This window comes from Littorina saxatilis, linkage group LG9 (assembly GCF_037325665.1).
Source record: "Littorina saxatilis isolate snail1 linkage group LG9, US_GU_Lsax_2.0, whole genome shotgun sequence".
In the NCBI taxonomy this organism is placed as follows: domain Eukaryota; kingdom Metazoa; phylum Mollusca; class Gastropoda; order Littorinimorpha; family Littorinidae; genus Littorina; species Littorina saxatilis.
In genome coordinates, this window is record NC_090253.1 from 25144022 (window position 1) to 25159764 (window position 15743).

Sequence of the window (15743 nt, forward strand, 5' to 3'; positions counted from 1 at the left end):
CGCTCTCATTTTTTAACCAAATTGGTTGAAATTTTGGTCAAGTAGTCTTCGACAAAGCCCGGACTTCGGTATTGCATTTCAGCGTGGTGGCTTAAAAATTGATTAATGACTTTGGTCATTAAAAATCTGAAAATTGTAAAAAAAATACTTTTTTTTATAAAACGATCCAAATTTACGTTTATCTTATTCTCCATCATTTTCTGATTCCAAAAACCTATACATATGTTATATTTGGATTAAAAACAAGCTCTGAAAATTAAAAAAATTAAAATTATTATCAAAATTAAATTTTCAAAAACATCAGAAATAGTGAAAGAAACAATTGAAAGTCAGCAGAGACTTTCTTCCAATATTTGTTAAAATCTCTTAGCAGAGAAAGAGAGAGAAATAAGTATCCCTTCACAGACAGCCTATTTTTGTTTGGATATGTTTGGATTAAAAACACGCTCAGAAAGTTAAAACGAAGAGAGGCACAGAAAAGCGTGCTATCCTTCTCAGCGCAACTACTAAACCGCTCTTCTTGTCAATTTCACTGCCTTTGCCATGAGCATGAGCGGTGGACTGACGATGCTACGAGTATACGGTCTTGCTGAAAAATTGCATTGCGTTCAGTTTCATTCTGTGAGTTCGACAGCTACTTGACTAAATGTTGTATTTTCGCCTTACGCGACTTGTTTCCATCTGACTCTCTGCTCTATCCAAGACCCCCCCCACACAAACAGAAAAAAGCAAAAGGTGCAAAACTCGGTCCCCACCTGTAGTGACTTTCTCGCAAGACAAAACTTCTCTAGGATCCTTGTCACTGTCCACAACGATCACGGTTGTTGGGCCATCCTTGTTCACTGGGAAGTCACCATCAGGACCAGCCTGCAACAAGAAATGGTCAACTCATAACTTATTTCCAATCTATTATTTCACATGTCTTCAACATGTTCACACCGCTTTGTAAAATAGAACAAACACCAATGCCTACTCTATATGATGCCAAGCGTCAACAAAGCAAAACGAAATTACTGTAAATAGCCAAGATGAGTCAAGAAAAACACTCACTGTCACTGGTTCCAAAACATCCTGTGGGTCCTTAACAGCAATTGGAGTTTCGTCCTGCGGTGTTACCTCGTAAACCTTCAGGACACCCCCTCCTGGTGTTGGCAGGCTAGCAACCAGTTTGCTGGGTTCGTTGTCAACTATATTAACAAACAGAACAGTACTTGTTTCTCACAAACCAACAACTAAGTAACATAGACTGACCTTTTAAAACCAATTAAAGCATTTATCAATGCCTGACGTTTGATCAATATGAAATATTACATTTCAAACTATAACCTAACTTTTACATTGGGTCAAGTTTTGAACACATAGGTTTTAACACAGACTGGGAATCAACACGAGGGGTGGTGTGTGTGTGTGTGTGTGTGTGTGTGTGTGTGTGTGTGTGTGTGTGTGTGTGTGTGTGTGTGTGTGTTTGCGTGTGTGTGTGCGTGTGTGTGTGTGTGTGTGTGCGTGTGTATTTGCGTGCAAGTGTGTGTTTGAGTGTGTGTTTATGTGTGTGTTTCCACACTTTGTGTGTGTGTTTGCGTATGTGTGTGTGTGCGTGTGTGTGTGTGTGTGTGTGTGTGTGTGTGTGTGTGTGTGCGCGTGTGTGTATTTGCGTGCGAGTGTGTATTTGAGTGTGTGTTTATATGTGTGTTTCCACACTTTCATTCCACTGTCCACTATCATTTGTCATCAGCGGTTCAAAACTGCATTCTAGTTGTCAGGATCTAAAACTTACCAACGTCTTGTGGAGTGCGTGATCCATCATTTGGTGTTGCTGGTGTTTCTGAAAGAAAACAGAGACACACCTTAGACAATTCATTCCCTTTAAACTATATATACATATACTGAAATTTCTCCTCATATTATTCATTGTGAAAACAACCTCAGTTTTCATATCCCTTTTTCCGTGTACTTTTTTCTGTTTGCAATAATGACAACAAGTACCAAGCAAACAAGTATAAGCTTATTTTTTGTTGTTGATTCTTAACATGATCATTATGTATCATATCTATGACTTGTTGAATAAAACACTGTTTAAACCTAATAAATATGCTGAAAAAAAGAAAGATTTCAACTGACCTCCTTCCTTCACGGTGACCAAGATTGGTTGTCCAGCCTTGGGAGTGAATCTATCGTTGTTCTGAAAACAGACAACACACACAAATGATGACCGACGTATGTGGGAATTCGTTAGCAATCGTTTTCAAACAAGAACCTAGGATACGCACCAAAGTTGAGGAAATAAAGAAATTTGATAATAGAAGAAGGTTGTACTCACTGCAATCAAGTGCTCTCATCCTACATCCCTGTAACCTCGGTGTACCTATCTAAATCTCAGACTACAATAATATCTTCCCAACGTGCTGAGTCCAAAGATATCTGGGTTAATCATCAGGCCAATTAAACGACCTTTGGACAAATATATCTGGAGAGTAGGAGTGTCTCCCGCAGTGGGGCACTGCGGTTATGAAATTAAAAGCCCCTCCTGTTTTTGGAACCGCAGGAGCTTTCTAGTTTGCTGTTAGGTAGATTTTTGGTTCCTCTTTCCTGTCATGCTCTCTTTTTCTTCATGAATTCTTTTCTTTTTTCTGCCTTCTTGCTCATTCACCTGTATTTTTTCCAAAAATCTCTTCTCTTGCCGCTTGTCTCGCGATTCATGTATAGTTTAATCTGTTAGTGTTCTGATGTAAGTCCAGCAGTAGATAGGTTAAGCCTATTTTAACATACTGGAAACTGGTAATCTTCCAGTAGGTATTAATTTAGTTTTACTAAAGCCTGCTGGGACACAAGTAATGGGTTAGTGCATTTGTAAACAGGAATCGCTTGACAAGTGGCCCCCTTCATCCCCCCCTTCCTCGTCCTGATATGGCTCTGCGTAGTCGGCTGGACGTTAAGCAACAAATAAACAAACAAACAAACAAACAAGTAGGAGTGTCACCGTGCTTAGAGCGCTTGCGTCTCACGCTGGAGGTCGTGGCTTTGATCCCCATGGGGCGAATACAAACACCGGATTTTTCTGAGTGCTTTCTAGTCCGCCCAGCGGGAAATGGGTACCTGACGCTATATAGCGCCGGAGAAGGAAGAGGCAGCGAGGGAGAGAAGGGGTCACCGTCCTCATAAAGCTGGCCCGAGAATAGTTGATATCTCTAACATCTGTCTCCCAAACGACCAAAAATGGTTATGGGAATATCTTTACTTTTTTATGTAAAATATGCTCAAAGCAACAACAACGAAAACGCTCATGCTAAGGATACCACTTTAAACATGGAGTTGACTGTTAAAAAAACACACATCAAGAAACAAATTCAACCTAAACTTACATCAGGTTCCACTGACTTGTAGACCTTGGTGTCTGGCTGGTCACCATCCTTTGGAACATCTTCCACAAACACGCCAGGTCCTACATTACTTATCTGCACAAACTCTCCAGGCTTGTCTCCCTTGACCTTTTCAGAACCAGCTGGAACTTCTGGGGTCATCTCTTGTGGGCAGCCAGTTACTGTTGTGAGTAGGACACATCACGTCAAATAAATAGATGTTAAAATTCAAACCAGACCAAATACACATCGTACTATATGACAGGTTAAAGATCTAAGGCAGTCATTCACAAATACAAGAACTGCAAACACTGCCCTATTCAAAATTGCAAATGACAAAATAGACTGGTAGTGCTTCATACAGACCATAATTATTCAGATGAAAAGAACTGCATCATTTTCTAAAATGAATTGCCATACTTGAGCAACTTCTATCCACACCTGTTGGTCCGGTCGTTGGTGCTGATGTAGGTCCAGTCGTTGGTCCCTCTGTGGGAGGTCCAGTCGTTGGTCCCGCTGTGGGTGGTGCAGCTGTTGGTTCAGTCGTTGGTGCAGATGTAGGTCCAGTCGTTGGTCCCTCTGTGGGTGGTCCAGTCGTTGGTCCCTGTGTGGTTGGTCCAGTCGTTGGTCCAACTGTGGGTGTTACAACTGTTGGTCCAGCTGTTGTGCCTGATGAAGAGAATCCTCACATTGTTCGTTTTGTGTCCTTAAACTATCAGTTGATAACCTCTTTTTCTTTGACTAGAGCTACTTTCGTGTGTGTTTCTCTATTTTTTTTCTAAAGAAACATCAGGTTTTGGGAAAAACCCACTGGGCGCTATTTGCACCGCACGTCGACAGCAGTTCATGGTCTTTGATCACTTCTAATTAATAAACTTCTGTTGCAGGCCTTTATGACTTGCAGTTATTACAACAATTATGGTCAGAGCTTGAGAGGGTTTCAGAACACGCTTGGTCTGTCTGGGTTCAAACGATACCTCAATGCCAAGCTCAACACCACTACATGTTTAACACATTCTCGTCCTTTTTTTCCATCTGACTATCTGCTCTATCCAAGACCCCCCCACACAAATAGAAAAAAGCAAAAGGTGCAAAACTCGGTCCCCACCTGTTGTGACTTTCTCGCAAGACAAAACTTCTCTGGGTTCATTGTCACTGTCCACAACGATCACGGTTGTTGGGCCATCCTTGTTCACTGGGAAGTCACCATCAGGACCAGCCTGCAACAAGAAATGGTCAACTCATAACTTATTTCCAATCTATTATTTCACATGTCTTCAACATGTTCACACCGCTTTGTAAAATAGAACAAACACCAATGCCTACTCTATATGATGCCAAGCGTCAACAAAGCAAAACGAAATTACTGTAAATAGCCAAGATGAGTCCAAAAAAGCACTCACTGTTACTGGTTCCAGAACATCTTGTGGGTCCTTAATAGCGATTGGAGTTTCGTCATTCGGTGTTACCTCGTAAACCTTCAGGACACCCCCATCTGGTGTTGGCAGGCTAGCAACCAGTTTGCTGGGTTCCTTAGCAACTATTTTAACAAACAGAACAGTACTTGTTTCTCACAAACCAACAACTAAGTAACACAGACTGACCTTTTAAAACCAATTAAAGCATTTATCAATGCCTGACGTTTGATCAATATGAAATATCACATTTCAAACCATAACCTAACATTTACATTGGGTCAAGTTTTGAACACATATGTTTTAACACAGACTGGGAATCAACACGAGGGGTGGTGTGTGTGTGTGTGTGTGTGTGTGTGTTTGTGTGTGTGTGTGTGTGTGTGTGTGTGTGTGTGTGTGTGTGTGTGTGTGTGTGTGTGTGTGTGTGTGTGCGAGTGTGTGTGCGAGTGTGTGTTTATGTGTGTGTGTCCACAACTTTCATTCCACTGTCCACTATCATTTGTCATCAGCGGTTCAAAACTGCATTCTAGTTGTCAGGATCTAAAACTTACCAACGTCTTGTGGAGTGCGTGATCTATCATTTGGTGTTGCTGGTGTTTCTGAAAGAAAACAGTGACGCACCTTAGAAAATGTATTCCCTTTAAACTATATAATACTGAAATTTCTCCTCATATTATTCATTGTGAAAACAACCTCAGTTTTCATATCCCTTTTTCCGTGTACTTTTTTCTGTTTGCAGTAATGACAACAAGTACCAAGCAAACAAGTATAAGCTTATTTTTTGTTGTTGATTCTTAACATGATCATTATGTATTATATCTAAGACTTGTTGAATAAAACACTGTTTGAACCTAATAAATATGCTGAAAAAAAGAAAGATTTCAACTGACCTCCTTCCTTCACGGTGACCAAGATTGGTTGTCCCGCCTTGGGAGTGAAGCTATCGTTGTTCTGAAAACAGACAACACACACACATGATGACCGACTTATGTGGGAATTCGTTAGCAATCTTTTTCAAACGAGAACCTAGGATACGCACCAAAGTTGAGGAAATAAAGAAATTTGATAATAGAAGAAGGTTGTACTCACTGCAATCAAGTGCTCTCATCCTACATCCCTGTAACCTCGGTGTACCTATCTAAATCTCAGACAACAATAATATCTTCCCAACGTGCTGAGTCCAAAGATTGTCGGGTTAATCATCAGGCCAATTAAACGACCTTTGGACAAATATATCTGGAGAGTAGGAGTGTCACAGTGCTTAGAGCGCTTGCGTCTCACGCTGGAGGTCGTGGCTTTGATCCCCATGGGGCGAATACAAACACCGGATTTTTCTGAGTGCTTTCTAGTCCGCCCAGCGGGAAATGGGTACCTGACGCTATATAGCGCCGGAGAAGGAAGAGGCAGCGAGGGAGAGAAGGGGTCACCGTCCTCATAAAGCTGGCCCGAGAATAGTTGATATCCCTAACATCTGTCTCCCAAACGACCAAAAATGGTTATGGGAATATCTTTACTTTTTTATGTAAAATATGCTCAAAGCAACAACAACGAAAACGCTCATGCTAAGGATACCACTTTAAACATGGAGTTGACTGTTAAAAAAACACACATCAAGAAACAAATTCAACCTAAACTTACATCAGGTTCCACTGACTTGTAGACCTTGGTGTCTGGCTGTTCACCATCCTTTGGAACATCTTCCACAAACACGCCAGGTCCTACATTACTTATCTGCACAAACTCTCCAGGCTTGTCTCCCTTGACCTTTTCAGAACCAGCTGGAACTTCTGGGGTCATCTCTTGTGGGCAGCCAGTTACTGTTGTGAGTAGGACACATCACGTCAAATAAATAGATGTTAAAATTCAAACCAGACCAAATACACATCGTACTATATGACAGGTTAAAGATCTAAGGCAGTCATTCACAAATACAAGAACTGCAAACACTGCCCTATTCAAAATTGCAAATGACAAAATAGACTGGTAGTGCTTCATACAGACCATAATTATTCAGATGAAAAGAACTGCATCATTTTCTAAAATGAATTGCCATACTTGAGCAACTTCTATCCACACCTGTTGGTCCGGTCGTTGGTGCTGATGTAGGTCCAGTCGTTGGTCCCTCTGTGGGAGGTCCAGTCGTTGGTCCCGCTGTGGGTGGTGCAGCTGTTGGTTCAGTCGTTGGTGCAGATGTAGGTCCAGTCGTTGGTCCCTCTGTGGGTGGTCCAGTCGTTGGTCCCTGTGTGGTTGGTCCAGTCGTTGGTCCAACTGTGGGTGTTACAACTGTTGGTCCAGCTGTTGTGCCTGATGAAGAGAATCCTCACATTGTTCGTTTTGTGTCCTTAAACTATCAGTTGATAACCTCTTTTTCTTTGACTAGAGCTACTTTCGTGTGTGTTTCTCTATTTTTTTTCTAAAGAAACATCAGGTTTTGGGAAAAACCCACTGGGCGCTATTTGCACCGCACGTCGACAGCAGTTCATGGTCTTTGATCACTTCTAATTAATAAACTTCTGTTGCAGGCCTTTATGACTTGCAGTTATTACAACAATTATGGTCAGAGCTTGAGAGGGTTTCAGAACACGCTTGGTCTGTCTGGGTTCAAACGATTCCTCAATGCCAAGCTCAACACCACTACATTATCAACACATTCTCGTCCTTTTTTTCCATCTGACTATCTGCTCTATCCAAGACCCCCCCACACAAATAGAAAAAAGCAAAAGGTGCAAAACTCGGTCCCCACCTGTTGTGACTTTCTCGCAAGACAAAACTTCTCTGGGTTCATTGTCACTGTCCACAACGATCACGGTTGTTGGGCCATACTTGTTCACTGGGAAGTCACCATCAGGACCAGCCTGCAACAAGAAATGGTCAACTCATAACTTATTTCCAATCTATTATTTCACATGTCTTCAACATGTTCACACTGCTTTGTAAAATAGAACAAACACCAATGCCTACTCTATATGATGCCAAGCGTCAACAAAGCAAAACGAAATTACTGTAAATAGCCAAGATGAGTCCAAAAAAGCACTCACTGTTACTGGTTCCAGAACATCTTGTGGGTCCTTAATAGCGATTGGAGTTTCGTCATTCGGTGTTACCTCGTAAACCTTCAGGACACCCCCATCTGGTGTTGGCAGGCTAGCAACCAGTTTGCTGGGTTCCTTAGCAACTATTTTAACAAACAGAACAGTACTTGTTTCTCACAAACCAACAACTAAGTAACACAGACTGACCTTTTAAAACCAATTAAAGCATTTATCAATGCCTGACGTTTGATCAATATGAAATATCACATTTCAAACCATAACCTAACATTTACATTGGGTCAAGTTTTGAACACATATGTTTTAACACAGACTGGGAATCAACACGAGGGGTGGTGTGTGTGTGTGTGTGTGTGTGTGTGTGTTTGTGTGTGTGTGTATGTGTGTGTGTGTGTGTGTGTGTGTGTGTGTGTGTGTGTGTGCGAGTGTGTGTGCGAGTGTGTGTTTATGTGTGTGTGTCCACAACTTTCATTCCACTGTCCACTATCATTTGTCATCAGCGGTTCAAAACTGCATTCTAGTTGTCAGGATCTAAAACTTACCAACGTCTTGTGGAGTGCGTGATCTATCATTTGGTGTTGCTGGTGTTTCTGAAAGAAAACAGTGACGCACCTTAGAAAATGTATTCCCTTTAAACTATATAATACCGAAATTTCTCCTCATATTATTCATTGTGAAAACAACCTCAGTTTTCATATCCCTTTTTCCGTGTACTTTTTTCTGTTTGCAGTAATGACAACAAGTACCAAGCAAACAAGTATAAGCTTATTTTTTGTTGTTGATTCTTAACATGATCATTATGTATTATATCTAAGACTTGTTGAATAAAACACTGTTTGAACCTAATAAATATGCTGAAAAAAAGAAAGATTTCAACTGACCTCCTTCCTTCACGGTGACCAAGATTGGTTGTCCCGCCTTGGGAGTGAATCTATCGTTGTTCTGAAAACAGACAACACACACAAATGATGACCGACTTATGTGGGAATTCGTTAGCAATCTTTTTCAAACGAGAACCTAGGATACGCCCCAAAGTTGAGGAAATAAAGAAATTTGATAATAGAAGAAGGTTGTACTCACTGCAATCAAGTGCTCTCATCCTACATCCCTGTAACCTCGGTGTACCTATCTAAATCTCAGACAACAATAATATCTTCCCAAAGATTGTCGGGTTAATCATCAGGCCAATTAAACGACCTTTGGACAAATATATCTGGAGAGTAGGAGTGTCACAGTGCTTAGAGCGCTTGCGTCTCACGCTGGAGGTCGTGGCTTTGATCCCCATGGGGCGAATACAAACACCGGATTTTTCTGAGTGCTTTCTAGTCCGCCCAGCGGGAAATGGGTACCTGACGCTATATAGCGCCGGAGAAGGAAGAGGCAGCGAGGGAGAGAAGGGGTCGCCGTCCTCATAAAGCTGGCCCGAGAATAGTTGATATCTCTAACATCTGTCTCCCAAACGACCAAAAATGGTTATGGGAATATCTTTACTTTTTTTATGTAAAATATGCTCAAAGCAACAACAACGAAAACGCTCATGCCAAGGATACCACTTTAAACATGGAGTTGACTGTTAAAAAAACACACATCAAGAAACAAATTCAACCTAAACTTACATCAGGTTCCACTGACTTGTAGACCTTGGTGTCTGGCTGGTCACCATCCTTTGGAACATCTTCCACAAACACGCCAGGTCCTACATTACTTATCTGCACAAACTCTCCAGGCTTGTCTCCCTTGACCTTTTCAGAACCAGCTGGAACTTCTGGGGTCATCTCTTGTGGGCAGCCAGTTACTGTTGTGAGTAGGACACATCACGTCAAATAAATAGATGTTAAAATTCAAACCAGACCAAATACACATCGTACTATATGACAGGTTAAAGATCTAAGGCAGTCATTCACAAATACAAGAACTGCAAACACTGCCCTATTCAAAATTGCAAATGACAAAATAGACTGGTAGTGCTTCATACAGACCATAATTATTCAGATGAAAAGAACTGCATCATTTTCTAAAATGAATTGCCATACTTGAGCAACTTCTATCCACACCTGTTGGTCCGGTCGTTGGTGCTGATGTAGGTCCAGTCGTTGGTCCCTCTGTGGGAGGTCCAGTCGTTGGTCCCGCTGTGGGTGGTGCAGCTGTTGGTTCAGTCGTTGGTGCAGATGTAGGTCCAGTCGTTGGTCCCTCTGTGGGTGGTCCAGTCGTTGGTCCCTGTGTGGTTGGTCCAGTCGTTGGTCCAACTGTGGGTGTTACAACTGTTGGTCCAGCTGTTGTGCCTGATGAAGAGAATCCTCACATTGTTCGTTTTGTGTCCTTAAACTATCAGTTGATAACCTCTTTTTCTTTGACTAGAGCTACTTTCGTGTGTGTTTCTCTATTTTTTTTCTAAAGAAACATCAGGTTTTGGGAAAAACCCACTGGGCGCTATTTGCACCGCACGTCGACAGCAGTTCATGGTCTTTGATCACTTCTAATTAATAAACTTCTGTTGCAGGCCTTTATGACTTGCAGTTATTACAACAATTATGGTCAGAGCTTGAGAGGGTTTCAGAACACGCTTGGTCTGTCTGGGTTCAAACGATTCCTCAATGCCAAGCTCAACACCACTACATTATCAACACATTCTCGTCCTTTTTTTCCATCTGACTATCTGCTCTATCCAAGACCCCCCCACACAAATAGAAAAAAGCAAAAGGTGCAAAACTCGGTCCCCACCTGTTGTGACTTTCTCGCAAGACAAAACTTCTCTGGGTTCATTGTCACTGTCCACAACGATCACGGTTGTTGGGCCATCCTTGTTCACTGGGAAGTCACCATCAGGACCAGCCTGCAACAAGAAATGGTCAACTCATAACTTATTTCCAATCTATTATTTCACATGTCTTCAACATGTTCACACCGCTTTGTAAAATAGAACAAACACCAATGCCTACTCTATATGATGCCAAGCGTCAACAAAGCAAAACGAAATTACTGTAAATAGCCAAGATGAGTCCAAAAAAGCACTCACTGTTACTGGTTCCAGAACATCTTGTGGGTCCTTAATAGCGATTGGAGTTTCGTCATTCGGTGTTACCTCGTAAACCTTCAGGACACCCCCATCTGGTGTTGGCAGGCTAGCAACCAGTTTGCTGGGTTCCTTAGCAACTATTTTAACAAACAGAACAGTACTTGTTTCTCACAAACCAACAACTAAGTAACACAGACTGACCTTTTAAAACCAATTAAAGCATTTATCAATGCCTGACGTTTGATCAATATGAAATATCACATTTCAAACCATAACCTAACATTTACATTGGGTCAAGTTTTGAACACATATGTTTTAACACAGACTGGGAATCAACACGAGGGGTGGTGTGTGTGTGTGTGTGTGTGTGTGTTTGTGTGTGTGTGTGTGTGTGTGTGTGTGTGTGTGTGTGTGTGTGTGTGTGTGTGTGTGTGTGTGTGTGTGTGCGAGTGTGTGTGCGAGTGTGTGTTTATGTGTGTGTGTCCACAACTTTCATTCCACTGTCCACTATCATTTGTCATCAGCGGTTCAAAACTGCATTCTAGTTGTCAGGATCTAAAACTTACCAACGTCTTGTGGAGTGCGTGATCTATCATTTGGTGTTGCTGGTGTTTCTGAAAGAAAACAGTGACGCACCTTAGAAAATGTATTCCCTTTAAACTATATAATACTGAAATTTCTCCTCATATTATTCATTGTGAAAACAACCTCAGTTTTCATATCCCTTTTTCCGTGTACTTTTTTCTGTTTGCAGTAATGACAACAAGTACCAAGCAAACAAGTATAAGCTTATTTTTTGTTGTTGATTCTTAACATGATCATTATGTATTATATCTAAGACTTGTTGAATAAAACACTGTTTGAACCTAATAAATATGCTGAAAAAAAGAAAGATTTCAACTGACCTCCTTCCTTCACGGTGACCAAGATTGGTTGTCCAGCCTTGGGAGTGAACTTATCGTTGTTCTGAAAAAGCACAAGACACACACATGATGACTGACTTATGTGGGAATTCGTTAGCAATCTTTTTCAAACGAGAACCTAGGATACGCACCAAAGTTGAGGAAATAAAGAAATTTGATAATAGAAGAAGGTTGTACTCACTGCAATCAAGTGCTCTCATCCTACATCCCTGTAACCTCGGTGTACCTATCTAAATCTCAGACAACAATAATATCTTCCCAACGTGCTGAGTCCAAAGATTGTCGGGTTAATCATCAGGCCAATTAAACGACCTTTGGACAAATATATCTGGAGAGTAGGAGTGTCACAGTGCTTAGAGCGCTTGCGTCTCACGCTGGAGGTCGTGGCTTTGATCCCCATGGGGCGAATACAAACACCGGATTTTTCTGAGTGCTTTCTAGTCCGCCCAGCGGGAAATGGGTACCTGACGCTATATAGCGCCGGAGAAGGAAGAGGCAGCGAGGGAGAGAAGGGGTCACCGTCCTCATAAAGCTGGCCCGAGAATAGTTGATATCCCTAACATCTGTCTCCCAAACGACCAAAAATGGTTATGGGAATATCTTTACTTTTTTATGTAAAATATGCTCAAAGCAACAACAACGAAAACGCTCATGCTAAGGATACCACTTTAAACATGGAGTTGACTGTTAAAAAAACACACATCAAGAAACAAATTGAACCTAAACTTACATCAGGTTCCACTGACTTGTAGACCTTGGTGTCTGGCTGTTCATCATCCTTTGGAACATCTTCCACAAACACATCAGGTCCGACATTAATTATCTGCACAAACTCTCCAGGCTGCTCTCCCTCGACCTTTTCAGAACCAGCTGGAACTTCTGGGGTCATCTCTTGTGGGCAGCCAGTTACTGTTGTGAGTAGGACACATCACGTCAAATAAATAGATGTTAAAATTCAAACCAGACCAAATACACATCGTACTATATGACAGGTTAAAGATCTAAGGCAGTCATTCACAAATACAAGAACTGCAAACACTGCCCTATTCAAAATTGCAAATGACAAAATAGACTGGTAGTGCTTCATACAGACCATAATTATTCAGATGAAAAGAACTGCATCATTTTCTAAAATGAATTGCCATACTTGAGCAACTTCTATCCACACCTGTTGGTCCGGTCGTTGGTGCTGATGTAGGTCCAGTCGTTGGTCCCTCTGTGGGAGGTCCAGTCGTTGGTCCCGCTGTGGGTGGTGCAGCTGTTGGTTCAGTCGTTGGTGCAGATGTAGGTCCAGTCGTTGGTCCCTCTGTGGGTGGTCCAGTCGTTGGTCCCTGTGTGGTTGGTCCAGTCGTTGGTCCAACTGTGGGTGTTACAACTGTTGGTCCAGCTGTTGTGCCTGATGAAGAGAATCCTCACATTGTTCGTTTTGTGTCCTTAAACTATCAGTTGATAACCTCTTTTTCTTTGACTAGAGCTACTTTCGTGTGTGTTTCTCTATTTTTTTTCTAAAGAAACATCAGGTTTTGGGAAAAACCCACTGGGCGCTATTTGCACCGCACGTCGACAGCAGTTCATGGTCTTTGATCACTTCTAATTAATAAACTTCTGTTGCAGGCCTTTATGACTTGCAGTTATTACAACAATTATGGTCAGAGCTTGAGAGGGTTTCAGAACACGCTTGGTCTGTCTGGGTTCAAACGATTCCTCAATGCCAAGCTCAACACCACTACATTATCAACACATTCTCGTCCTTTTTTTCCATCTGACTATCTGCTCTATCCAAGACCCCCCCACACAAATAGAAAAAAGCAAAAGGTGCAAAACTCGGTCCCCACCTGTTGTGACTTTCTCGCAAGACAAAACTTCTCTGGGTTCATTGTCACTGTCCACAACGATCACGGTTGTTGGGCCATACTTGTTCACTGGGAAGTCACCATCAGGACCAGCCTGCAACAAGAAATGGTCAACTCATAACTTATTTCCAATCTATTATTTCACATGTCTTCAACATGTTCACACTGCTTTGTAAAATAGAACAAACACCAATGCCTACTCTATATGATGCCAAGCGTCAACAAAGCAAAACGAAATTACTGTAAATAGCCAAGATGAGTCCAAAAAAGCACTCACTGTTACTGGTTCCAGAACATCTTGTGGGTCCTTAATAGCGATTGGAGTTTCGTCATTCGGTGTTACCTCGTAAACCTTCAGGACACCCCCATCTGGTGTTGGCAGGCTAGCAACCAGTTTGCTGGGTTCCTTAGCAACTATTTTAACAAACAGAACAGTACTTGTTTCTCACAAACCAACAACTAAGTAACACAGACTGACCTTTTAAAACCAATTAAAGCATTTATCAATGCCTGACGTTTGATCAATATGAAATATCACATTTCAAACCATAACCTAACATTTACATTGGGTCAAGTTTTGAACACATATGTTTTAACACAGACTGGGAATCAACACGAGGGGTGGTGTGTGTGTGTGTGTGTGTGTGTGTGTGTGTTTTTGTGTGTGTGTGTGTGTGTGTGTGTGTGTGTGTGTGTGTGTGTGTGTGTGTGCGAGTGTGTGTGCGAGTGTGTGTTTATGTGTGTGTGTCCACAACTTTCATTCCACTGTCCACTATCATTTGTCATCAGCGGTTCAAAACTGCATTCTAGTTGTCAGGATCTAAAACTTACCAACGTCTTGTGGAGTGCGTGATCTATCATTTGGTGTTGCTGGTGTTTCTGAAAGAAAACAGTGACGCACCTTAGAAAATGTATTCCCTTTAAACTATATAATACTGAAATTTCTCCTCATATTATTCATTGTGAAAACAACCTCAGTTTTCATATCCCTTTTTCCGTGTACTTTTTTCTGTTTGCAGTAATGACAACAAGTACCAAGCAAACAAGTATAAGCTTATTTTTTGTTGTTGATTCTTAACATGATCATTATGTATTATATCTAAGACTTGTTGAATAAAACACTGTTTGAACCTAATAAATATGCTGAAAAAAAGAAAGATTTCAACTGACCTCCTTCCTTCACGGTGACCAAGATTGGTTGTCCCGCCTTGGGAGTGAATCTATCGTTGTTCTGAAAACAGACAACACACACAAATGATGACCGACTTATGTGGGAATTCGTTAGCAATCTTTTTCAAACGAGAACCTAGGATACGCCCCAAAGTTGAGGAAATAAAGAAATTTGATAATAGAAGAAGGTTGTACTCACTGCAATCAAGTGCTCTCATCCTACATCCCTGTAACCTCGGTGTACCTATCTAAATCTCAGACTACAATAATATCTTCCCAAAGATTGTCGGGTTAATCATCAGGCCAATTAAACGACCTTTGGACAAATATATCTGGAGAGTAGGAGTGTCACAGTGCTTAGAGCGCTTGCGTCTCACGCTGGAGGTCGTGGCTTTGATCCCCATGGGGCGAATACAAACACCGGATTTTTCTGAGTGCTTTCTAGTCCGCCCAGCGGGAAATGGGTACCTGACGCTATATAGCGCCGGAGAAGGAAGAGGCAGCGAGGGAGAGAAGGGGTCGCCGTCCTCATAAAGCTGGCCCGAGAATAGTTGATATCTCTAACATCTGTCTCCCAAACGACCAAAAATGGTTATGGGAATATCTTTACTTTTTTATGTAAAATATGCTCAAAGCAACAACAACGAAAACGCTCATGCCAAGGATACCACTTTAAACATGGAGTTGACTGTTAAAAAAACACACATCAAGAAACAAATTGAACCTAAACTTACATCAGGTTCCACTGACTTGTAGACCTTGGTGTCTGGCTGGTCACCATCCTTTGGAACATCTTCCACAAACACGCCAGGTCCTACATTACTTATCTGCACAAACTCTCCAGGCTTGTCTCCCTTGACCTTTTCAGAACCAGCTGGAACTTCTGGGGTCATCTCTTGTGGGCAGCCAGTTACTGTTGTGAGTAGGACACATCACGTCAAATAAATAGATGTTAAA

General features: G+C 41.7%; 1 protein-coding gene across 1 annotated transcript in view; it reads right to left on the minus strand.

The window, feature by feature from the left end:
- Positions 1–15743, minus strand: part of LOC138975687 (mucin-2-like) — a 44123-nt gene that overhangs the window by 25459 nt on the left and 2921 nt on the right. The window contains exons 7-35 of the mRNA XM_070348426.1: positions 15521–15699; positions 14787–14847; positions 14448–14495; positions 13894–14030; positions 13599–13710; positions 12932–13159; positions 12494–12672; positions 11746–11806; positions 11407–11454; positions 10841–10977; positions 10546–10657; positions 9879–10106; positions 9441–9619; positions 8706–8766; positions 8367–8414; positions 7813–7949; positions 7518–7629; positions 6851–7078; positions 6413–6591; positions 5665–5725; positions 5326–5373; positions 4760–4896; positions 4465–4576; positions 3798–4025; positions 3360–3538; positions 2119–2179; positions 1775–1822; positions 1051–1187; positions 756–867 (exon numbers count right to left, since the gene is read on the minus strand). Of these exons, the coding sequence (XP_070204527.1) occupies positions 756–867; positions 1051–1187; positions 1775–1822; positions 2119–2179; positions 3360–3538; positions 3798–4025; positions 4465–4576; positions 4760–4896; positions 5326–5373; positions 5665–5725; positions 6413–6591; positions 6851–7078; positions 7518–7629; positions 7813–7949; positions 8367–8414; positions 8706–8766; positions 9441–9619; positions 9879–10106; positions 10546–10657; positions 10841–10977; positions 11407–11454; positions 11746–11806; positions 12494–12672; positions 12932–13159; positions 13599–13710; positions 13894–14030; positions 14448–14495; positions 14787–14847; positions 15521–15679 (3577 nt within the window). The 5' untranslated portion in view covers positions 15680–15699. The remainder of the gene's footprint in view (positions 1–755; positions 868–1050; positions 1188–1774; positions 1823–2118; positions 2180–3359; positions 3539–3797; positions 4026–4464; positions 4577–4759; positions 4897–5325; positions 5374–5664; positions 5726–6412; positions 6592–6850; positions 7079–7517; positions 7630–7812; positions 7950–8366; positions 8415–8705; positions 8767–9440; positions 9620–9878; positions 10107–10545; positions 10658–10840; positions 10978–11406; positions 11455–11745; positions 11807–12493; positions 12673–12931; positions 13160–13598; positions 13711–13893; positions 14031–14447; positions 14496–14786; positions 14848–15520; positions 15700–15743) is intronic.